The 25,674-nt window shown below is 32.9% G+C and overlaps 3 protein-coding genes across 3 annotated transcripts; 2 read left to right on the forward strand and 1 right to left on the reverse strand.

The window, feature by feature from the left end:
* Positions 1–3,854: 3,854 nt before the first annotated feature.
* On the reverse strand, positions 3,855–8,214 carry LOC21396441 (L-Ala-D/L-amino acid epimerase). The gene is made up of 7 exons (XM_024174578.1): positions 7,579–8,214; positions 6,121–6,231; positions 5,719–5,935; positions 5,143–5,476; positions 4,995–5,056; positions 4,788–4,859; positions 3,855–4,190 (listed from the first exon to the last, which is right to left on the reverse strand). Coding segments are annotated over exons 1-7 (1,257 nt in total). The 5' UTR covers positions 8,038–8,214; the 3' UTR covers positions 3,855–4,188.
* Positions 8,215–13,996: 5,782 nt separating this feature from the next.
* On the forward strand, positions 13,997–16,853 carry LOC112094218 (reticulon-like protein B9). Its single transcript, XM_024174589.1, has 5 exons — positions 13,997–14,137; positions 15,094–15,274; positions 16,061–16,202; positions 16,302–16,371; positions 16,476–16,853. The coding sequence occupies exons 1-5, from the start codon at positions 14,035–14,037 to the stop codon at positions 16,643–16,645; spliced, it is 666 nt and encodes a 221-aa protein (XP_024030357.1). The 5' UTR covers positions 13,997–14,034; the 3' UTR covers positions 16,646–16,853.
* A 4,784-nt stretch (positions 16,854–21,637) lies between these two features.
* On the forward strand, positions 21,638–22,184 carry LOC21396442. Its single transcript, XM_010111785.2, has one exon. The coding sequence runs from the start codon at positions 21,864–21,866 to the stop codon at positions 22,098–22,100; it is 237 nt and encodes a 78-aa protein (XP_010110087.1). The 5' UTR covers positions 21,638–21,863; the 3' UTR covers positions 22,101–22,184.
* The last annotated feature ends 3,490 nt before the right edge of the window (positions 22,185–25,674 follow it).

Below are 25,674 nucleotides of genomic sequence, written 5' to 3' on the forward strand. Positions count from 1 at the left end.
GTGATAGTTTTAAAAAAAAAAAAAAAAAAAAAAAAAAAAAAAAAAACTCGTACTGTGTAGTTGCACTTCCGTGTGGCTCTGCAAAAGAGGAGCTAACAAAATAATTGTTCACTAAATTATTCAACGATACTCAATATTTGTGTTACACATGTTATTTTTGTTAAAAATCTTAGCATATGAAGTTCTTTTGTTAATTTTTATATTTCACGTGACATTTTCTAGTAAGAATTTACGAGAGTTACTGAAGTACGGGGGAAATTGTTGAACTGTATGTCACTTGTCTTGGTATAGAACAATAAAATAAAATAAATAAAATTATCTGTATGTAATTTCTTGTTTGAAAATTGTTTCAATATTATTGTATTCCTTTGAACCTAACACGAGAGATCAAGTTAACACAAAAAGAACATTGTTATAAGACACCGATAGTATTAAGTATCATCTACTAATAAAAAGTGAATCTCATAGTGTGTGGGTCTCATTTTTTATTAGTGATGGTACTTAATACGAGTGATGTCTCTAAACATTTTTCTTTTTTAAATAATTTAGGTTGTGATGTTCAAACGAGTTATGACAAATAAACATGCTCATAGTGCAAAGCTCATACCCAGATTTAAATAGCATTGCTATAAGGCACTGATGGTGCTGAAGGTAAGACTCGTTGTGTGGGTCTCACTTATATTAGTGATGATGCTTAGTATCGGTGGTGGTGTGCTCTAAGCACTTTTCAGATTTAAAATATATCCAATGTAATTTAATTTTGTGGGGCCAAAAACTACAGCATTGAGAATATATACTGTCCCATTCTTTGCATAATGATTTATGAATATCAGATCGACTGCAGAATAGGAAATATGAAAGTAATGTAAATAGCAATGGAGTCCCAAATCTGCGAATGGAGAAGAATATTATCATTATTGCCTACCGAAGTCCATTGCATACATGACTTATCCTGCTCTTGGATCTATATCATGAGAAATAATTACTTCGAATAATTTTATTTGCTTGGACAATTGATTTTCTTTTTCCAAGTGTTCAACTCTCTAGAATTCATCATTTCTTGCTTTCTTTTTTTCACTTTATATTTAGATATATATACTAGTTCTTTAACGTGTGCTCTGCACGTATTGTTGTGTTAGAGACACTTCAAATTTTTTTAAACTTATTTTAAAAAAGAAATACGAGTAAAGATAACCTTTGATGTGATAGAAATTATACGAAAAATAATTAAGTATGGACACATTTGAAGAAAATTATTTTAACCATTGACAAAAAATAAAACAGGCTCACATGCAAAAAAATTACTTTCATAGGAGTAAAGTGAGAAAATAATATATTTTTGAATAATACAAAAAATTAAAATGTAAAAAATATTCAAGAAAAGAACAATTTAAAAATAAAAAATAGCGATAAAAAAGTAAAAAAGAAAAAAAGAGTGTGGTAAAAGGATGGTAGCCCCGTGACAACCCCATAGAAAAAAAACTTTGGCTTTTTAATGTTTGTTAGATTAGATTAGATTATACAGAAAAGACTCTTTTCATTTTGACCATATCCAACAATTAGAAGCTGACCTTAAGGATAAAGAGGTATAACAGAGAAAGTCCTTAAAAAAAGGCAAAAAGAAAGTTAAATAAAGACTTAAAAAAAGAAAAAAAACAATATGAAAAAAGCTCATTTTATTTTGACCATATTCAACAGTTAGAAATTGACCTAAAGATAGAGAGGTCCTACTAGAAAAAGTCTTAAAAAAAAGAAAAAACACAAAAAGAATGCCAAATAAAGATTACAAAAAAAGAGTAATAAAAGAGTCGAAAGCTCTCTTCTCCTATGCCGTCACGTGACAACATGAAGGAAGAGAAGCTATGTTATGTTTATTAGATTAGATTAAAAAGGTTTTTTTTAATTATTATTATTTTGACTATATTCAACAGTTAGAGACTGAGCGTAATGATAAAGAGGTTTATTAGAGAAAGTCTTAAAAAAAGAAAAACATAAAAAGAATGTCAAATAAAGATTAAAAAAAGGAAAAAAAAAAAAGAGAATTAAAAAGACACCTTTAGTTTGTCCATATCTAACGGTTATAAACTAATCCCAACGATAAAAAGATCATACCACAAAATATCCTAAAAGAAGGAAAACACAAAAAGAATGTCAAATAAAGATTAAAAAAAGAAAAAAGAGGAAAAAAAGAGTAATAAAAAAGAGACAAAGCCGCTAAAACATCACTTTTGTCTCTTTTATTATGCAAACGCCTAAAATATCCTATGTGTTTATAAAAACAAATCCAAAACACGCCGTATGTTTATTAATGCAGACCCAAAACACCCGCTGAAACAATTAAAATTTTAAAATGTCATGATTACTTTCTCTAAATTATATTGATGTTATTTTAGATACGATTTAACGAAAATGTTAAACAAAAAATTATAAAAATACTCAATTAAATATTCAAATCAAAGAAATACTTTAATTATTTTGACAATTTTCTATTTTTTAAGATTGATTTTATTTAACATTTTGGGTTAATAATGTTTTAAATTGTATTGAATAAAGATTAGGAAGGTAATCTTGATATTTTAAAAAAATTTATTGCTTCAAGGATGTTTTGGGTCTATTTTTGTAAACAGAAAGTAAGTATCTAAATACTTACTGAATAAGAATGGTGAAAGTGGTATTTTGACCGAGCACAGAAAGTGTCTTGAGAATTATCCCTTATTATTGTTGTTGTTGTTATTATTTTGCCAAAGAATAGTCCATTAACAGGTGCAATTAATGTTAGTATACTTTTTTTAAATGTTACCAAAGAGGCCCCCAATCACTTAGAGTTCATTTGATATGAGAATTCAAATCAGAGTGATTTTAATAATGATTTTGGAACCAGAACTATGATTCATGATTTTATGTTCAAATAATGATTCTGAAACTATGATTCATAATCATGGGTTTGAATCACCTTGAATCAAGAGGGGGGTGGTTTTAAAATCATAAGTGATTCTGGTTTAAAACATCACATCAGATTCTGAATCATGATTCAGAATCATCCAAATCAAACACTGATTCTGAATTATGATTTATAATCATTGTAAACAAACAATGATTCTGAATCAGGATTCAGAATCATAATTCTGGATCTATCTACCAAACGCCCCCTTATATCAAGAGAAAATTATTGAATTTACTTCTAAGAGTGTATAAATAGACTTTCACCCTTACTCTTGATTAAAACTTGTTTGAACTAACATTGTTTTTTAACTAAAGAGTATTAATCAAGACTAGGGGTAAAAATTAAAAATTCACACACTTAGAGGACGTTTGTTTCCTATATTCGTGCATGATTCTGAATCATGATTTATGGTTCTCTACAGTGTTTTTCTCTCATAAAAAATACACGTAAAATGAGAATAGTTCTGAATCATGATTCTAAATATATAAACCAAACATCCTCTAAGAATATTTGTCTAATTTTCCCTTGCATCAATATACACTGAAGGCCCTACTATCAAGCTGCCCCTCAACTAGGAGCACATTACTCCAACCCCACCAAATGTGCAAACAGCGTAGCACAAAGAATACTTGGGGCATAATTCCAGGCACTTTAAATCGAGTATGAAGGTGGCAGGCGCAAACCTCCTTGCCTAAGATTCTCAAAGAGAGTCGCCCAACACTCTAACCGTTAACCATGCCACCCATAGAGTTACTACCCTCATGAGCATTTGAATGATATTCCGCTTAGGAACTATCCTTGTACATCAATTGTACCTCCTGTTTCTTGTTAGTAACCAGGATCACGAGATTCTCCATCAAAATATATAAAAAAAACTGTACAAAATCAATATCAAACACTATTTCAGTTGCTACCATCCAATATTTTCTCACAACTTCAAAGCAATTGTTATTCATAATTCATAACATGGATAGTCAAGTGTGATGCCTACTTTGACAATCAAGGAACACAAAACCAGGCTAAGTAGAAGTTTTATGGCACAAGATACAGACGAACGAGTGAATAATTTACATTCTATTATTTCAATTTTATCCAACTTGTGGACCTGTAAAAACATTTATCCCCGCATAGGCCGTCTTCCTGGCTTATTCATCTGATTGTTAACCGTGCCTGTAATCTGAGGCCATTCAATGTTATTGCAGACACGAATTTACGAAGAGTTGAGGTTGCTTGCGGATCTTCATTTCTGCAGAAAACATTGTAAGGTTAGCAAAAAAGAACCTCGGTCCTTTGGGATACATTTCAATACCGAAGAATATCAGTTTATTACAAGCGCATCAAAACAAGTAACCACACGCTTTTGATGCAATGCATAGAGAACAATTGGTAGAAAACATGCTTAAGGGTTTTGTTATGTTCAGTTCAATGAAAATTATTATTGTGTTGCTTTGCTTTCGAAAACCTACAACTGGGAGTTGGAAGCACTTTAAATATGAATGAATTTTAGCCACCACCACAATTAGGAAAAAAAAAAAAAAAAAAAAACAGAAGAAAAAAGGTAACTATGGCATGTTCACCCAAGTGTTCAAATACAAATGAGTTTTCATATTCATTTGACTACGCAAACTGGGGCCTCATCCTGCAGCAATTAGGCTTGTTTAGCTTTTATTTGAGAAATCTTTATTTTTCTATTCTGACATATATAATATGCCCAGATTCCCTTACTTATGGACAACCCTTATCCTTACAACATATTTTTGTTCTGCTTCTCACTCTTCCTCTTTCCATTTCTCTCAGTTTCAAGTACTGCATTAGGCAATGATTAAAAAAGCTAATGACTTACAAGCAAGATCATCCCAGTGAAGAAACCCGCCATGGCCTCTAGCATTTGTGAACTCATAAACAGCACCCGAAACTAGTCAACAGAAGCGAAATACATAACATTGTAATATTTCCATATATTAAAATCAAATAAGGGTTAGCTACTAGAATGATTAAAAGTATTCACAAAACCAAACTATATGCAACACAATGCTGTCCCAATGGGTACCTTTATAACCTCCATAAACGGGGTCTTCCGATAGCAGCAGAGGTGTGTCTAGATCAATGAACCTGTACAGAATGACAAACACTTGATGACAAACACAATTCAGCAGAAATATAAACACTTCTCTTTTGGTAAGCAAGATAGAACTTACTGAAAACACCCAAGTCCAGCAGCAAGATGGCCAGCAAAGCCCATGGCTAGTCTTGTCTCGACCATACCCCCAATCATCAACTTCAGTCCCGATGCCTTGGCTATCTCAATGATTTCAAGGGCTCCAACAACCCCAACTTTGGCAAGCTTAATGTTTATGACATCAGCGAGATTCCCCTCAATTATTTTCTCAACATCAGCTACACTTCGGCAGCTCTCGTCTGCTGCAACTGATACCCCATACTTATCTCTAGCAATACGACTAACAAATCCGAGGCCTTCCCAATCATCTCTATGAACCGGTTGTTCCAACAGAACAGGAGTAACTCCCATTTCTGCAAAGGGGAAAATAATAAACAATTAACTAGTTAATTAGAGATAACTGTACAGTTCCAGTAGTAAACTTCACTCTAGAATTCGATCAAACGGAAAACACAGTCTATAATTAGTCTATTTCAAGCGAGAAGAGGTGAAAGAGAGGGATCCCAACATCAGATCATACACAAGACTTAAGTTTCATTATGCTTCCAAAGAAAATGCGTAGAATTCTATTAACAATCAAGTGTTCAAAATACACCATGTAATTTTTCAAGAACTTCAACAGCTTCGTTGGGTCTGTATCCTTCATTAGCATCCAAGATAAACAAGCAATCAGGATGCACTGCACGTATGGCCTGAAGAACTTCTATATCTGCCTTTAGATTCTTTCCCACCTTAAGTTTGAGAGTCCCAAATCCTTGTTTGTGGTACTTTAAAGCCAAGTCAGCAGCTTCAACGGGGGAAACAATTGGAATCTGCACATGTCAGTTCTGCAGTTATAGCTTTTTAGTTGTCCTCGTACTAGTGGTCTTATATTTACATAACATACATATTAAGCGACGCAAATACACGCAAACCATTTTTACTAGATGAATCTCCTATAGAAAAGGGGGGGAAGTAAAGAAGGATAAAGAGTGAATTACTCAAACAAGAACTCAACTGTGATATCAGTGGTTATGGTATTTGAAACTCCACCGAACAGTCTCCACAGTGGGATGCCGATATCACTCGCAACTGCATCAATCAGTGCCATCTCTACTCCAGCTCTAACCTTCAATAGCCAAGAGTTGTAAAACAAAATATTACCATAATACATTGTGAAATAACAAGAGACCAAACAAAGGTAAGCACTAAGCAGCAACGTTTCAGACAAATTTTAACCATACGTGATTTATGCCAATCTGTTAGGCCCTTACTTAAGCAAGTGTATGTGAGAAGGCGAAAAAGAGGTAGAAAGTGAAGAATTCGGGGCCAAAGGGCGATTAATGAAAGTGGCTAAGTGCTGAGGTGGCATGCTAATGTTAGAATCAGGGGGGTTTTGTTGGGGAGATAGCTGATTAGAGGAAGAATTCAAGGTACCTAACATAATCAAAATCCTAAAAGTTCCCAAATCTATCATAAACTTGGGAAGCTCCAAATTTAGCTTTAAAAAGTAAAATCATCATAATTTACACATAACACGCCCAAGACTCTTACTATGTCCATTACTAATGGACATGGGGCATGCTCATGTTAGTTTACCAATTGATTCAAAAGTTTAAGCAGGGATAAAGAGTGAAATAGCCAGAATATGAACTCATAACGTATTGTTATGGTACCATGTTAGTTCCAATTCATCCTAAAAGTTTAAGCTATTACGAGGTGGGCTAACAATCGCTTTATATTTTAATAGTTCGCTTCCTTATGAACAGCACCACTAATAATTTAGAGAGTCTACAACATTAAGGTGCTATTTAAAGCAACAACAATAAAGCAGCACCAAAACTCTATAGTTGAAGATTTCGTTCTCACACTAAAAGGAAAATTAAGCCTTCTCATTTACTGAAAACCCACTCATACAGGAAGCATGAAGTAAGATCATATTTCACACTATGTACTCTGGCAAGAATTCAATAGAAGTCACAACAATTTGGCTACAAGCCTACAACAAAGTTATTATATTCCCCGAAGCATACTTATGGGAACTCTGAGACCCACTGACTACTTTCAGTGGCGGAACCATGTTTTACTGAGTGGGGCACAAATTTAGAAATTCAATTTTTCACTCTAAAATTTTCCTAAAATTTCAACCATACCTCCGTTTTATAAGAATAATTATGAATATGACTCCACTTAATAACTGAAACATATAACTATGTTCATGTACAATAAGAAATTATGTCTAATTTTTTGGTAAAGTGCCCCAAAAATAGTCTAACTCCGCCACCAATTTACAACCATAAAAGTATTTACGGGTCAAAAACAAACAGTAATGGTAGTGATATTTATTTATTTTTTTTACAACTTTATTATTCCAATGGAATTTTCCAAACTAGTTAGAAATTATCATGTAAAACTGCTTCATGGCTTTAGAATAGAATTGCATATAAATATTGGTCAAAACTCCAACGACACTCACAGAAACCAAGTCATGGCCAGGAAGAATCCCGGCGATCACCTCCAAGGCCGCTCCGAGCGTCATCTCCGGGCTCTGCCGCAGCATCTGGCAAGCCTCCCTCGCCTTGGCCATGGCGGTGGGCTGATCCTCCGCCGTCACGAAGGGCAAAATCGGAACTTCACCCCACCCCACGGATCCACTGCTCAGCTCGATCCGAACCGCAACGTTCTCGACCTTCTCGAGCCTCGACGTCGCGATCGTGAACGGCGCGATCAACGGCACGTTCAGAGCCCTGCTCTCCGCCCTCTGAATGTTCACCATCCTCGTCTCCATCAAGTTTTTGAACCCGAACCTCGCCGGCGGCGTCGCCAGGGCCATTCTCGGCGTGATTCTCGAGGTGGGTCTCGGCCTTTTGGGGATTTGGATGTGACGGAGGTGTTGAAGAGCATTGTGGGGTGTCGAGAGCGTAAGTGGGGACATCTGGTGAAATGGGTTTTGGAGTTTTGTTGTTGGTGATGTCTCCCTCTCTCTCCAATGGGGTTGTGACAGGTGAGGAAGAGATGTTGAAAACTGCCATTGTTGAGTTGCTGTGGAAGAGTTTTTTGAACACGCAGAGAAGACCTGAGAGGAGTTTTTTAATGCGGAATCTTGAATATTTTAACGTCTTCTCTTTTGTTTTTTGTTACGTTGGGGTGCACGTGTTTATTTTGGAATTTATTAACGGGGGCTTGGCATGATTATTGCGCCCCCTTCTTTTTTTTGTTTTTGTTTTTTTTGAAATGAGGATATTATTATGTGGTTTGATTAGTCGACAAATGCAGTCCGGTTAACTTTACGGATTTAAATTTTTAATTTGAGTTAAGATGTGATATTTTTTTAAAGTTTTTTATTATAATAAAAAAAATATATAATATTTTTTAAAAATTTTTTATTGTAAAAATTTAAAATTAATAACTCAAATCGATAAAATGAACGCGACTGCAGTTCTTAAATTATTTAATAATTAATACTTTATTTCTTAAATTTTTAATTTTGACAATATTCTTTGTATTGGTTAATGGGCGGATTCGGCCAGTGACGAGCGGGTGGTGGGCAGTTTAAAAGATAAGAAATTTGTTAAAATTTCAACGCATACCGCCTAATAATTTAATAGATCAACCTCCACTCACTATTAATTCAATGTGCGTGAAATGACGTAAAACAAAGCATACAGTCATAGAGTTCGTAATAAATCTAACATAAAAGAGCTAAAGCTTTTTTTTTTATGAGGGTATTACGTGGCAGATTTAGTCTATTTTTTATCATTTTTTTTAGATTTTTTTAGCTAACATTTTAATTTTTTGTGTGTTTTTTAAAAGTATGTTGTTTCTCAATTTACGTATATAAGAGTAATTTTTTTTTCCATGTGCTCTTATTTTATTTTTGGTTGTTAAAATAATTTTCTTTAAATGTATCTTTACTTAATTTTTTTTCATAAATTGTTATCTTTATACATATTCATTTTTAAAATAAATTTAAAAATTTTTAAATTGTTATATAAATAAATTTCTAATTATTTAGTATACAATAAATATTTTAAGTGTCTCTCACATGACAATACGTGCAGAGCACGTTAGAAAACTATTACTACTTAAAGTGTCAAAACTCTCCTGAGGTGGACGGTAGAAGGTGGTTGGATGCGCTTCGTTCCCCCTTCCCTTATCTTTTTTATTGCATTTTTTATAAGTATCTTATAAAATATGACAACTACTTCCGTTCAAAAAATAAACCAAGTCAAACATAAGGGTGAACATGGAAAAATTCTATAAATTGAGGGCACAACATATACATTTTAAAATTTAGGAAATATATTGACACAAGTAACATAGTTTAGGGAAAATTTGTAAAATTTATTCTAAACAAGTCTAAGAAAGCAAAGAGTTCAAGGAAAAAGGATCCATCAACTTTGATGTTCTAAAAATCGTAGAATTAGCTATCAAATTTTAGTTACAAAATAAAATTGTCACAAAATGAAATTTGGAGCCAAACATTTGTTACTTTGATACAAAATAATTGATGGTAAATTGCTTTGTTGGTCTCCAAATTATACACGAAATTGCAATTTGATCGTCCATTTTTTAATGGGAGTTTATTTGGTAGGATTGAAAAATGAACTATCAGTAATTCTTTATTTTTCTGCCTTTAAATTTATATCAGAAACTGTTTATTCTGTAAACTTTTTCAATCTGATGTGATCTCGACTAAATTGAATGGTCAAAAACTAATCTTACTTGTAGACCGACTTACAAAATGTCTCTTTTTAAATGTAAAACTCTCTAAACTATGAAAAGGGGGCACAAATACTAAAGGTCTGTTCATTTTGTTGATTCGAGTTTAGAATTTGAGTTTTTCTACAGTAAAAAGCCCTCACAAACAATCACATCTAACTTTTTTGCTACAGTAAAAAGCTCTCACATAAAGTCACATCTCAACTCGAATTAAAAACTCGAATCAGTGAACTAAACGGACCCTAAATTACTAACACGCGTTAAATTTTCAGAACAATCAAGTAATGGAGTTCTGGAAAAGATTAAAAAAAGTATTAGTTACAAAATTTACTTTTGCAGTTAATTGTTAGATTTTTTTGAAACAAATAAATTTGTTATTATTATTAAATCAAATCAGATCACATATAATAACATATTCAATAAGGGAGGACATCCTTCCAACTAAATTATTAGTTCCCTATCTAACTAGAGAGAATATCTAACCACAACATGAGCAATCTGATTAACTTCTCTAACAAAATGCTTAACATCAACTCCAAGAAAAAAAAAAGACAGCAAACTAGGTACATCCAATAATACACTTATAAACTTGTTATTGAATTGACAATTATTACAAAATGCTTGTTTGGTTTGAAGCTGGTTTGAATCAGAATTCAAATTTTAAGAAAAATAATGTAGCATAACTTTTAAAATTTTAGTGAGAAAAAACACTATTTGAACTAAAATCAGGGTGGTTTGAACCAAAATCAGGGTGGCTTGAACCCTCAAACTAAACACGTACTAAGAGTATGAATGATTATTAATTCATCCGGCTCCACAAATTGGAGATTTAAACTAACATCATGAGTCCATAGAAAACTATAAAGAAGAGCTTTGGCTTCCTCATCCACTCGCCGCTCCGGTAGTCTTCTAGCCATAATCTTACAATTATTGTAATTGATAATTGGCACTGTTAGTCTTAAACTTTGAGCGTAGTCACATTTCGATCTATAAACTTTTAATTATAAAACATTAGTCTCTTAACTTTCTGTTTTTGGCAGTTTTAGTCCTTGATTAAAATGACAAACGACTTTTAAAATTTATCAAAGATAATGATGTGTCCATTGCGTGACTTAAATTTTACAAAAAAAGTGTTTAAACTTTTCTCTTTGTTACTATTAAAACTTGTTGAAAACTATTATGTTTTGCACTTACTATAATTATTTAGGTAAAAGTTTCAGTTATTATGCAAAAATAATGTGATTATTTATGTTAAATTTTCAAAAATCATTCATCAATTTAAGTGTCAGGAAATAAAACTGTTGAAAATAAAACAAATTCAAGGACTAATATGTTAAAATTAAAAACTCTGCTCAAAGTTTAGTAACTAACACTACCAATAATCCTTATTATAATTATTGCTATATATTTTTTTTAAGGAAAACTATGTGCATTAATCAATCAAAGCCATATCAGCACTTACAAAACTAGCAATTCAACTAGGATATTCCTTTAACCAATAGCGATCTTCTTCCAAAGAAAACGAAAACTTCGCTAATGTGTGGACAACCCCATTACAACATAAACAGTCATTAACCTCATCCATCAAATTCTTGATGTCGTTTAAAATGAGAAATTCTATAGTATAGTAACAAGGATCATTTACTGTTGTTATTGCATTTATTGAATCCTCACTTTCAATAAACGATACTCGAAGTCCACTATCTCCTTTGCAAAGGAAAGTTTTAGCAGAAAATATTAAGTTACAGCTACAGAATGATTTGTTTATGAAATTATTATAATTGACTGTTATTATGCAGTGATAACGAGTATTGCCCGAGTGTGATTTGTGAATCTACAATTGAAATTTTTTTTTTTTTTTTTTTTTGGTTGCTAAAACTAATCTACAATTTTATTTTTCTGTAAAGAAAACTAATCTGCAATTGACTTCACTACTACAATGTGGACTAGTCTTTAAGCTTTTTTGCTAATGTAAAACGATTAGTAGCTTTAAATTCTTGAGTTGTCCTAAAACCTCCATTCTCAAATCCATCTGGTAAAACGGCTAGTTTTTTTTTTTTTTTTTTTTTTTTTTTTTTTTAATGTAAAACGACTAGTAGTTTTAAATCGTTCTGTCCTAAAACCTCCGGTCCCAAATCCGTCTACTCTCTCTCTCTCTTCCCTTTGCCTCCAACGCCGTAAGGCTCCATTGTCGGGCATGTCTCAACCTCGCCGTCGTCGACGAGTTTTGCAGCCCCGATCTTCCTCAACAAGCGATTCACTACCAATTTGCGAGAAGGATCGCCGAAATTTTCTCCGACGATTGAAGGGAAAGGATTGGAGACAATTTTCTCTCTGGAAGGATCCTTAGCTCACCGATTTGCTTCATCACCAATTTCTCTCTCTCGCTCTAACTTCCTGAAGGAGCCGATCTGACGATCTTCGATTCTGTGGTATGAGAAAATACGTTGCAGAAAGGTTTTCATTTTCAATTCCACCGGTCATACTTTAAGTTTGTTTATTTTTTTTTCTTTCATTTTTGTTCAACTCTCTCTCTCTCTCTCTCTTTCTCTCTCAAAAGATTGAAAAGAAGAGCCATGGCGATTCGGTTCTCAGACCGCAGCCCTCTAAGCTATCCTTCTTCCACTCTAACCGCTTCCACCACCACCTCGGTCATTGCTACAGAAATTAAAGGATATTAGACCTAACTTAACCTAATAAAATCAGCTCGTTAGGAGATGATTACTCTCAGTTTATTAAGTGGATCATGTCAATATCTTCAGCTAATGTGGGATTCTAATACGCCTCCTCACGCACAGCGTGGACCATGCCAACACGTGAATATTTAAGCCCGAGATATATTAAAGACCCAACACGTGATGACAATTTAAATGAGAATAAAGAGTACAATTACAGGAATTTGAACTCAAGACCTCCCACTCTGATACCATGTTAGTTTACCCTCTAGTTTTGGATGTGATTTTTCTAGTTTGAGCTGATGAGTGCTTCCACAAGCCAAGGCCAACACAGTGAAATAAAGTTTTTTTTTAATTTTTTTTATTTTTAAGAAAAGAAAAGAAAAGAAAAATGCTGCCTGAGTGAGGGAGTTAAATAACGAGAAAAGGTTTGGAGTTTTTGATAATTTTGTGTCATCACTTTATAAATTGAATCATGAAATTTTGTTCGTGAAGTGTAGACGGGACTCTTTTAAGAATTGGGTATGATATATAACATTAAAATTGGAATGCCAAAATAAGACAAGTTCCATTGTTGGACTCAAAACTAGAATTAATAATGTTAATGGTTAGATTGGAAATATGTTACCCAAACAAAATGCAATGAAAATTCACGCACTTTAACATAATAGCGTGCGACACACTATATTTGTTTGCTATAATATATTGCAACTTTTTGGGCACAAAGATCAATGAGATTCGTTTAAAAGGCCTTAGTAATTTGAAATAAGATTACCAACATTCTGTACAGCTTTCCCTGAAGCAACCTTTAAAGCCAAGCTCAAAAGCCATTCCTTGCTTCGTTAAAGATTACTTTACCACCAAGCTTAGAACCCCCCCATTTCCATATATAGCTTGGTGCTTGTTTTAGCAGCCCTTATGCATTTTTTTAATTTTTTTAATTTTTAAGAAAAGAAAAGAAAAGAAAAATGCCGCCTGAGTGAGGGAGTTAAATAACGAGAAAAGGTTTGGACTTTTTGATAATTTTGTGTCATCACTTTATAAATTGAATCATGAAATTTTGTTCGTGAAGTGTAGACGGGACTCTTTTAAGAATTGGGTATGATATATAACATTAAAATTGGAATGCCAAAATAAGACAAGTTCCATTGTTGGACTCAAAACTAGAATTAATAATGTTAATGGTTAGATTGGAAATATGTTACCCAAACAAAATGCAATGAAAATTCACGCACTTTAACATAATAGCGTGCGACACACTATATTTGTTTGCTATAATATATTGCAACTTTTTGGGCACAAAGATCAATGAGATTCGTTTAAAAGGCCTTAGTAATTTGAAATAAGATTACCAACATTCTGTACAGCTTTCCCTGAAGCAACCTTTAAAGCCAAGCTCAAAAGCCATTCCTTGCTTCGTTAAAGATTACTTTACCACCAAGCTTAGAACCCCCCCCATTTCCATATATAGCTTGGTGCTTGTTTTAGCAGCCCTTATGCCAAAGAACTTCCAAGAAAAAAAAAAAAAAACAACCATGTCGATTTATCCACCATCCGACTCCGAAAATGACACGACACGACACAAAAGGCTTTTCGGACGTGAAAGACCAATACATGAAGTTCTGGGAGGAGGGCAAGGTACTATTTACGTTTCATTTTTGTCCTTTGAACAAACCTGCATGGGCATGAACACTGATAACGTATTATGAGAGTATGACATCTAGTAATTTGGCTTATTTCCCCTTAGTGTGTTATGCACTTTCAACACTATAGTTTAAATCATAATAAATTTATTTTATATTTGGAGTTATAGATGACTGTCAGTTCACAATTTAATTTTAATCCCTGAATTATAGGTCAAATAATATTTTGGTTCTTGAATTTAAAAACGTTCTAGCATGAGTTCTTGATCTACCAACTTATTAAAATTTGAATGGAAAAAGATGCGTGAGGGCCGTGTGTAATAGTGGGGGTTAAATTTGTAATTTACAAAACCTAAAAAAAAAAGTTAGTAATTTACATGTTAGGGGGCAGAAGAAAGTAGTGCCTTTTTGTGTGGAGATTATAACAATTGAATGAATGAAATGACTAATTTAGAATAATTTGATAGATCTAGGGCGTGTTTGATACTTTTAAAAGTTGGGATGAAAATAGAATTTGGCCATAATTTGGGACTTAAAATCGGATTAACCCATAATTTTTAGCTTAGATTATGGCTCTGAGACTACAGAGTATGTTTAACTCTAAGCTAAGGCCTGTTGTCTTAGCTCTCATCTCTGGAGATACCAATAGAAAAGCTCCCCCATGTCCATTTTGCATTAAGAAAAAAAAAAAAAAAAAAGCTCCCGCATGTCCCTTTTGCATTTTAGAACCATTCTCTCTCTTGATTTTGGAAGGTTCAAACCCCTAATTTTGGTTCTAATTCTAAGACCACGATTTGGATCGAAAATCATAAATTATAATTCTGATTTTAAAATTAAAATTAGAATCACCCTGATTTAAACTCTTATACGAAACTGAACCTTAGAATTGTTATGATTATGACAATTATGGAACTTCACATGATACTGAAAAACAAGGATTTGGACTTGCAGTTGCAGACGTGCTGTTATGGAGAAACAGAAATATCTCAGCTGCACTTTTGGCTGGAATGACAGTTATATGGTTTCTCTTTGAGGTTGTTGAGTACAATTTCGTGACCCTTCTCTGTCACATTTCCATAACCACAATGCTTGCCTTCTTCATTTGGTGTACTGGAGCAGAAATATTTAAATGGTACTTCTTTCATATTAATTATGCATTTAAGGTTCAGTTTATTTTACTAATTTAAATTTAAAATTTGAATTTTACTATAATAAAAAACTTTTAGAAATAATCATATTTAATTTTTTTATTATAATAAAAAATTCTCATATAAAATCGCATCTCAATTCAAATTCAAATTCAAAATTCGAATCATTAAACTACCGTAATGTTAATGAATGTTAAAAGAGCCTGACGGGCCGTGCCCCATTAGACGCATAGGATCATGCCTCGTTGGGCCCAATAATACTGTCATGTATTTTAATTGGTCATCTTTAAAATAAAATGGTTTGATAAGAATTTTATAGACTCAATCATTTAGAGCCCGTTTGGTTTATGAATTAAAACTATGTGATTAAAATTATTTTTAATTTACGTGTGTTTTTTATGAGAAGAAATATTGTAGTAAATCATGAACCATGATTCGAATTAGAAAACGAATCCTCCAACTAAACGGGCTCTTAATTCATCAACTATTCATGAAATTTAAATGTCAAAGAACCCGACAGGCCGTGGCCTCATCAGGCACAGACAAGTGGGCCCCACCATGTTTTTTTCTTGATGGGGCCACGCCCTGTAGGGTTCAATAATAATGGTATGTAATTTAATTCGCTATCCTTAAATTTAATTTTTAAAATGGATTGGGTAAGAATTTCATAGACTCAATCATGTTTTTTGTCACGTACCCATTTGAGAATGTTCTTGTACAAATGTACTTTAATCAATTTGGGCTTAGATCATTTCTCTATATGTATGAAGGACTCCTCCCAAAATACCTCAAGTTATATTACACGAATCTTCATTCAGAGAAGTGGCTTCAACCTTTCACACAAGATTCAACCAATCATTGTCAAAGCTCCTTTACATTGCATGTGGAAGAGATGTACCACTTTTCTTATTGGTACATTTAAAAAAAAAATGCTTTTGGTTTTATTTTCATGAAACTCAACTTTCCATAGTAAACTCTCTTGTCACAAAGCTTTTATCTGACTTTTTTCAGGTAATTGTATCTCTCTATATTTTATCTGTGATTGGAACCTGTTTCAGCTTCTTGAATTTCCTTTATTTGGGTAAGAATTTGTCACCTTACAAGCTAATCATAACTGCATTGTTTTTTTGGTATTGTGCATTTGGGCTAATGAAGTTTGTGTTTGCATGATTGCGTGTGATCAAGGCTTTGTCTGTATGGAGACACTTCCATTTATGTACGAGCGATTCGAGGATGATGTCGATCGTCTCGCTGTCAGAATAATTCGAGAGATAAAGAGATCTTACCGAAGATTGGATACAAACGTTCTCAACAAGATTCCACGAGGTCCAGTGAAGGAGAAGAAGTTCAAATGAACAAGTTGAATACATGGGCCACTTAGAGCCCTCTTCTGCCCTGAGATACTCATGTAAATTACTGTGTCATGATATTTGTGTGCAACATTACATTTCAATGTTTGATAGAACCGTAATATAGTTACAACCTATAAATTGTTACACCAAACTACTAATTTCCATTGACAAAAGGTTTGTGAATCATGTTACACCAAAATTATATGATAAGTACAGCAATTTTACTATTATGCTATGTTTGGTAAGAAGGAAAGAAAATAGGATAGAAAGGAAATATGAAAGTGATGGAAAGGAAATTGATTTTCTTTTATGTTGTTTGGTATGAGAAGATGGAAAGAAAATGAGTTTACCTTCACTTGTTTGGTATTAGAAGTTAAATTAGGAGGAAAGAAAAAATTTTACTCGTAAATTACTTTTATACCCTTAAATTTTTTGTTTGGATGTTGATGGAGAAAATGATAGTTTAGTAACTTTGCTCACTTTAATTAGTTGTCCTCATTTTCTACCCACTTGTGGAAAGAAGAAAAATGGTGGGATCCACATGTATTATTTTCCACTCTATTTTCTCTTCCTTTTTCTTTTCTCTCCTACCAAACAACCTACATTTTCATTTTCTCTCCCAAAATCTCTCCACTTTCTTCTTTCCTTCTACTTTTCTTTCCTACCAAACATACTCTTTAGTTTGTTCTGTGGCGCTGGTTTTTCGGAGGATAAATATAGAATTCGAAGGAGGGGAAAAAAAAAGGCTCTTCAGGAATAATTAGCTATGGTAAAGTAAGACCGAATGCAGTATTACGTTATCTGGCTTAGCTTTTTCAATATTCTTAAGAGATATTATTGAGTCCTCAAAACTTCTATAGTGCTTTCAGAGCTCTAGAAACTTGTAACGCTCTTAAGATGGGAAAAACATAGAAAAAGAAATTAATTATAACAATTGAAAGAAGGATATTCTAAGATGCAAAAACTAAAAAAGGGGTCTTTGAATAACTTGGAGTTCCGGAAGCCTAAAAGCATCCACACACGTGAAGAGAACTAGAGCTAGCTGGATATCATTTGGATTTGTGTTTAAGCCTTTAAGCAACCAAGCAAAGAATATATTAGTACGAAACAGAGAATAGGATGCAACTCGGAAACATGAAAAAGATTAACTAAAATATTAGTAATAATACTTCAGAATTCCTTTGTTCTACTTCATAAGATATAGCTAGCCTTGGATATCAGTTGAATCCTCTTGGGGGCATGTTTGGTGTATTGTGTTAAAGCTACGTATAATAATACAATATTTAGCATAACCAGCGCACTACTAGATATAATTTAATACAATACGCTCTGTAATGCATAATACACAACAAAGAGACTGTATGAGACTATTGAATTATTTATTATTCCTATAAACGGAGAGGGAGAACACTAATAAAAATTTTAGGGAATGAATGAGAAGAAAAGGTATACGAGAAATAAAAATAATTTAATACGATAGTAAATCATACATTGAATAAATTAATATAGGTCATGTTTGGTAGTTTGTATTGTATTGTATAAGAAATAGTATATTGTATTGTGTTGTGTTGTGTTATTATAATACAATATAGTGTTTGGTGTAACGACAGATTGTATAAAGGTTCAAAATGTAAAATTTTAATAATTTTTAGGTCAAAATGTAATTTTTAAAAAATTTAGGGGTCTAAGTATAATTTTTTAAAAGTATTGGGGTCAAAAATTAAATTTTTAAAAAAATTTAGGGTCAATGTGTAATTTTCCAAAAGTTTGGGAGTCAAAATGTATTTTTAACAAAATTTTGGATCAAAATATAATTTTTTTAAAAAATAAATTTGCATTGTGCCCCCTCAATGTTTTAACAATTATAGGCTCCGGCATTAACCATATGTTGGCTCAATCCCGACCTTAGTCGTTCCTAACCACGACATGAATCATCAATCAATTATAAAATAATACAATATAATATGCTAAAAATGAGACGTATTCAATAATACTGATACATATCGTATTAATTTACCATCTGTATTAATTTATATAATACAATAGTCACAGTAAACATTATATTATTATATTATTATACAATATAGTGCTCTAATATAGTTAAATAAACATGTCCATCGTGTCACTGATATTTGAACTTGATGAAAAAGAATTGATTATGATTGTAGTACTGTTCTTAGATTTTAGCTGAAGAATTGAAGAAAACCCTCTCAAAAAATTCCTTATTTAAACTCAAAAGACTAGGACCACTATAGAACATGTTTATTCCCTAATTTTAGTCCCTTTCTTCAAGTTCTTTACGTGACATTATTAGAAATTATGGTACATTAGAAAATATTTAATCTTAGCTTACCAAAGCATCAGTTAGTTGTTTTACCTCTAATTGTAGTTCTGCTCTTAATTGCTTTGGTCAATTATCCCCAAATTCTAGGTGGTCCACATGTTTCCAATCTGAAATTTGATAGAAAAAAAAAAAAAAAGAGGTCGAAAAGGAAGTCAAACTTCCCACTTTAAGACAATCAAGTAGTTCTCAAACTTGCATAAAATACAAGAGAGTTTAAAAAATTGCACATTAACACATGCACAAAAGTCCATCCTGTGCTACTCTGCCACGACTCAGAATATAATCCTTAGTGAGAAGATTTTGGGCAAACACAAGTATTTTGGACTCCACTAACTAAGATTGTGGTCACGTGGAGCTCACAAGCGCAAACGTGAAACACCCCCAATACTTAAAATTATTGAGATCTTTTGTCCTATATATTGTCTTATTCACTTTACGAATTTGAGTTTTTAATTCGAACTGAGATTTGATATTTTTTTAGAGCTTTTAACTGTAACAGAAAAAGTTAGATGTGATATTTTTTAAAAATTTTTAACTGTAAAAATTTAAAATTAAAAATTTAAATCGGTGAAATGAATGGAACGATAATGTTGCCTTTTGGATACCAGTCATATCACACCAAACAGTGCACAATTAATAGATAATGCAAAAGATGAATGTTGTACTGTGGCGTTTTCCTCAAGCGCATTTTTCATGGAAAGAATGGGTATAACGCATTCATCATTCGCTTTCAACTTTTCCGTGATGTGTTTTGGGACCGTTCATTGTCTTTAGGCACAATAATAAGGGTCCTTTTAGTTTACGTGTTAGAAATTAGTTATTCTGATTTACTGAGGGAAAATTTCCTAAGAGAAAAACCTTTTAAATTTAAATTTTTTGTGAGATAATTGTAATAAAATTATAATTATAAATTTAGGGTTTATTTAATATTGATTCGAATTTTTAATTTGAGTTGAGATATGATTTTATGTGAGAGCTTTTACTGTAGCAAAAAAATTAAATATGACTGTTATTTTTTAGAGCTTTTTACTGTAACAAAACTTAAATTCTAAATTTGAATCGGTGAAATGAATGGGACCTTAAATACAAGAACCAAGACTATAAGTGGTTTTCTTTTCCTGAACTTGGGCATAAACTATTACAAAGGACTTGTCAAAATTTGCCCGTAATCTGCTTTCCCTAGAAATATAAAGGTCCGTAATCTTTTTTTTTTTTTTTTTAGAGCAGGTTTTTGAGCGGATATGTCAAATTAAAACATCAGTAATCTAATGTATTAGACTGCATAATCTCTTACTGAGGAGAGCAGTAGAGTTAAATAAACTAAAACAAATACGTAAATTTTTTCCGTTTATTTCACCGATTCAAGTTTAGAATTCGAATTTGTTACAGTAAAAAGTTCTCAGAAATAATCACATCTAACTTTTTTACCATAGTAAAAAGCTTTCATATAAAATCACATCTCAACTCGAATCAGTGAACTAAACGGACCCTAATGGTTCGTCAATAACGTGAGAGCTACGCAAATTGCTACAGATTTTTATTATGATAAAGAAAAAAATTACAAGTGAATCACACACTTTACGCCTCTCAAATTCACTGTGCCTCTTTCTAATCACACTTCCAAAACTGGCTTTCGCTTGCGAGTTCAATGTTAGAATGATAATTAAGGTCTACAAGTGTGACATACAACTGGTTTCTTAGCACCATCAAATAAAACATGTGCTAGAGTTGGTCACTAAATAAATTAGCGCATATTTAGTGAATGCTTAAAGCTAATATGCTTAATGGATATGACTCCCAATCTGTCAGGTTTTAGATGGGGACAGGAGGTCTAAATGGGAAAGGTTTTCTTTGGAAAACTCACACGAGGAATAAAATGAGAAAATAGACAAATAACCTTATAAAGTGTATGAGTCTAGATTTTTATCCGTTTATCTTGACTAATATCATTCTTAGTCAAATAATTATATTAGTCAAAAAAGTATTAATCCATAATAAATGGTGAAAATTCATACTCATACACTCTAAAAGTAAGTTCAACAATTTTCTCAGAATTAAAATGAAGTGGACGTGAAAAATAAGCAAGAAAGCAGCATATATTACTAGAATAAAAGCCCATTTGGTGTTTTCTTACATGGAAAACACCCTTTCTAAAACTGACCTCCACAATCCAATTAATATGTGGAAAATCTTATAACCTATTTCTTTTTTGTCTGTAATAATTGATTTTAAGGTGGATCATATTAGAGGAATCTACGAAGAAATATAATTGCATTTTAAATCCTTAATGGAACACCATTTATAGAACAGATTGGACTAGTTCGCACTTCCATCAAACTCAAATTAATTATTGTGTATTATTGAAGGATGAAAGCCAAAAATAAAGTTTCATTCTACAAAAAGTGTGCTCTGAGTTCGCACTTCCATCTGCACACCCACATTTCCTATTTGGCTGTCATTGTCTCAAGTGACAGATTAAGCTCATGCTAGCGTCCACCCACATCAATTCTCATGACAAGAAATAGTGGAAGAAATATGAAAAAATATATATGTATATATAAATTAAACTACCAATATGGTCTTTTAGTGGCTATATATATTGAGTACCCACTAATCTTCATGTCAAAGATCTGATGGTTTTGCCTGCCAATTACAGTGCAAGTAAGGAGAATCATGTAAAAGAGGGTCTTAAAGCAGGAAGAGAGAGAGAGACACCCACTAAAGTGTTAATTGGACCTTGGGGCAAATAATTTATGTTGGAGCATTGACTTTTCAACAACAAGAACTCATCATATATAAGAATCCTCATTTGGGAATTGCAAGCTCACTTCCCATTAGAGAGGACTTGATCAAAACACACTCACAAGACACACATAGATGGTGAGGCTATCGAGGGAGGCGGCGGATTTGGATGGGATCATCGGAGGTGGCGGTGGTGGCGGTTTTGGTTTTCTAGTCTTTGTGTTAGGTTTGTTGGTCACTCTTTGTATTGTCTCAACCGTAATCTTCTCATGCGCAGACGGTGTATCGAAAGAGAAATCCTCTTCGGCCGACACAGAACTCTATGGTGGTGGTGGCTGCGCCGCCGGATGTGGTGCAGCCTGTGGTGGATAAGAAAGATCTTATTCAAAAAATATCTCACACAAGCATCAACAAGAGAGGTTCCGAAAAAAAAAACAGATAAAAGCCACAGATGTTGTGGTTCACTTGGTCTTAAAATGATATGTACTAATTGATCCTAGATAGTTTTGTCATTGTAATACTTGTAGTAGAGAAACCTTGATAACTGAGACTTTGAAGGACACAAGTTTTTCAGTTATAGACACTCATGACTTTGTTGTTATAAAGAATTAGATCCCATTTAAAGATGGATTTCAAAAGCTTATCCTTTTTTTTTCTCTCTCTCTCTCTCTTCAGTCATATAAGGCAATATAAATATTAACTCATTGGTTAGGGTGAGAAATTACGAGGGTTTAAATTTCAATATTGCTCAAGTACTCGTGAAAGTCGCAGCAAATTTTCTTGCCCTTAATGTTTCAATATTATGCGTTTTGACCAACTTAAGGCACATTTTCGGAACTCTTGACTGACCTTGAGACTATTCATAGTTCTATCTGCAATTTATTTATCATGGGGGCACCAAAATTTGCATGCTTGAGTTCTATCTGCAAATACATTTTATCTATAATATGTTATGGAGATTGAATAGAAAAAATGTTATGGAGATCATGGTAGCAACATTAGTTCATTTATCAGTGATATTTTTCACCAAAATCACTGGACTTGAAATTTTTTCTCTTAAACATTGAAAAAGTAGAGTGAAAATCGCATTATTTTTTTCTCAACCCGGACCAGAGGATCAGCACTCTAGTAATGATACGACGCCTTGGTCTAGAAACTAGGATATACAGAAATTTTTTTTTTCTCCTAATTATGGGACTATGCGACAATATTGTTTAGCCAATGCATCCTGTTGTGGAGAAACGACTCTTTTTTCCATTCGACTCTTTCTCACAGATAAAGTTAGAGCCAAGTGATCTCCACTCAGCTAGTTGGTCAGAATATGTCGTGTTGTTACTTCTTTACTTTTTTCTTAATATATTTTCTTCTTCTTCCTTGTTAGGACTTCTTCTCTGTGCCACAAGACCCCTGTGTTCGGCGTGAGCAAGGATAAAAAATCGACATTTTTATCGAAATTTCTATATTTTGAATATACCGATATGAAAATAGGGGTGTAGTATCTTTTTCGTAAAATATCTTGAAATTTTTACATAAATTTCTATACATATTGATATTCTTATGGAGATATCCATTTCTGAGAAAAAAAAATTGTTAAATGACAGAATATCATAGAAATTTTATGGAGATTTCGTGAAAATATTAGTAAGATTTCCACGGAAATTTCTATAACTTCGTATATATTTTTTTAGTTTACTTTTTGAAAACATAATAATCTTACATTGTAAAATTAAATGGCACTATTTTAATATTTGTAGAAGAAAGTCAGTGAGTAGCTTCATAACAATCGAAAACAACACATGCATGAGGGTGATAAGGACACGACTCAAATATTAACTCTTGTGTATCAACTAATGTGGTATATGAGTTGTCATCTTTTTTATTGGCAGATGCAATCTCTTATTATTAATTGACGTGACAATGTTTTAAACAACTACCAATGTAAACATGACAACTCATATGTCACATCAGTTGGTACATAAAAATTAAAATTTAAGTTGGTGTCCCTAACATTCTTCTTTCCTATAATATTATAAGATAAAGAATACATGAGACAAACGAGGTTGACTTGTATGTGCTTTATTAGCCACATTCCACTAAACAAAAAACAAAAAAAAATGGACATTTTTCAGTACGCTAACATACCGGTATATTAAGTTTTTTGTCTGCTAGATCTACATAAAATCATATAAAAATCAAATTGTACACAAATCTTACAGTTAAAAAAAATTAACCTACTGGTACGTCAGACATACTAGAGAATCTCCCAAAAAAATAAAACAAGGAAGAAGAAGAAAATATATTAAGAAAAAAGTAAAGAACTAACAACACGACATATTCTAACCAACTAGCTGAGTGGAGATACTTGCTCTCCATGTTATCCACTTACTTGTTGACAAGTTATCCAATTTGAATTCAGATAAAAATAAATTTTGACTTAAATGGGTATTTGAATTTGAGTCGGAATTGAATAATAAGATAAAGTTAGATAAGGACTAAAAATTTGTTTCAAATTTAAAAGAGAATTGATCTTGATTTTAAATGAGATTTAAAATAAAGATAAATACCAATTTTCTAGCCTAATGTTTTAGAGATAAGATTAGAGTTTTTACTCTGACTGCATCTCTATAAATAGGTGATTCTAGAAAATCGGAGAAATAATTTTGGCTCAAACTACTACAGTGGCTGAAATTTCCCAGAGAGAGAAAGAGAAGAAAAGTTATTCCATTCACAATTGCACTTTGTTCATGTGTTGATTCAAGTGGGAGAGAATTAGTTGAGTAATCAAATATGTTTATTCTAGAAAAGTGCCCATACACTTTTATTGTAGGTTTTAAGGAGTAGACAAGGAAGATTTATAGATTCTAAGAATCTTGGAGCGAGGATTGCTTGTGTTCTTATCAGATTATCGACTTAATCACACAAGTAGAAATATGGCATTTAATGACGGTTTTTAACCGTCGCTACAAGACACAACGATGATTTCTAACTGTCGTCCTATTCGAAGTTGTAAAAGGTGACGGCCTTTTACGACGGTTAAAAACCGTCATTAAAACGAAGGTTTTTATAGTTAATCGTCTTCTAATATGGTGTTGGATGCCAAATTTGACAGCATCAGGACAACATTATGTTGGAAAATTAATGGCATCAAGTGCGCAGCGGAATTTAAAAATTTTAATTAACGTCAAAGCCAAACAAGAACATGTTCATGATGCTATATAACATAAATACTAAAGATCTAAAACATACCTTTTGAGATTTCAGGAAACTGCACGTCTGACAGATCTAAGCGTTCCAAATAGCAACCGGAAGAGCCTCAACCAACTGGTCTTCTTTGCTATTCTCGTTTCCACAATCGGTGTGCGGGTGGGCACACGTCGTTTAATCTCCTCTAGGTATTCTTGATCTCCTTCCAATCACAAGAGAACCAAAGAAAAAATTGTTCTTGAGAATTAAACAATTTTTCCTCTCAGGAATCTTTTATCAATAGCCTCCAAAAAGTCTCTCAAGTGATCTAATGAGTAATGTGACTTAATAGGCTATTTATAGTGTTTAGGAAGTCATACTTTCGTAACAATTAGGTTTCCCAAAGTTCTAATCGCATCCAGAGTCGATTTTGCCATGTCATCATGCATTTTACGTTACAACCGGTCGACCGGTGACAGAGACGTTATAACTCACCGGTCAACCTGTCTTCACTAACCGGTCGACCGGACCGGTCGACCTATGACCGGTCTACCCAACCGGTCGACCTGTCTGCACTGACGAAAGTTGTTTTTCCTAATTTTTTCAATACGGGAAACTTGCATAGAGCCTCAGTTTTGATTCAAACAACCCAATAGAGAAATTGCATGATCAAAACAGTCATATAATAGTCTTCCTATATTAAACAACTCTTAAAACAATAATTCAACCAATTTATCTAGAATTAATTTATCAATTAATTCAC

This window comes from Morus notabilis, unplaced genomic scaffold (assembly GCF_000414095.1).
Source record: "Morus notabilis unplaced genomic scaffold, ASM41409v2 Scaffold951, whole genome shotgun sequence".
Lineage (NCBI taxonomy): Eukaryota > Viridiplantae > Streptophyta > Magnoliopsida > Rosales > Moraceae > Morus > Morus notabilis.

Coding starts and splice junctions, on each gene's coding strand:
- LOC21396441 (XM_024174578.1), bottom strand. CDS start 8,037: ATGTCCCCACTTACGCTCTCGACACCCCACAATGCTCTTCAACACCTC. Junction 5,477..5,718: donor AGTTCTTGAAAAATTACATG/GTGTATTTTGAA, acceptor TCCCCTTTGCAG/AAATGGGAGTTACTCCTGTT. Junction 5,057..5,142: donor GCTGGACTTGGGTGTTTTCA/GTAAGTTCTATC, acceptor CATTCTGTACAG/GTTCATTGATCTAGACACAC.
- LOC112094218 (XM_024174589.1), top strand. CDS start 14,035: ATGTCGATTTATCCACCATCCGACTCCGAAAATGACACGACACGACAC. Junction 14,138..15,093: donor AGTTCTGGGAGGAGGGCAAG/GTACTATTTACG, acceptor TTGGACTTGCAG/TTGCAGACGTGCTGTTATGG. Junction 16,203..16,301: donor ATGTACCACTTTTCTTATTG/GTACATTTAAAA, acceptor GACTTTTTTCAG/GTAATTGTATCTCTCTATAT.
- LOC21396442 (XM_010111785.2), top strand. CDS start 21,864: ATGGTGAGGCTATCGAGGGAGGCGGCGGATTTGGATGGGATCATCGGA.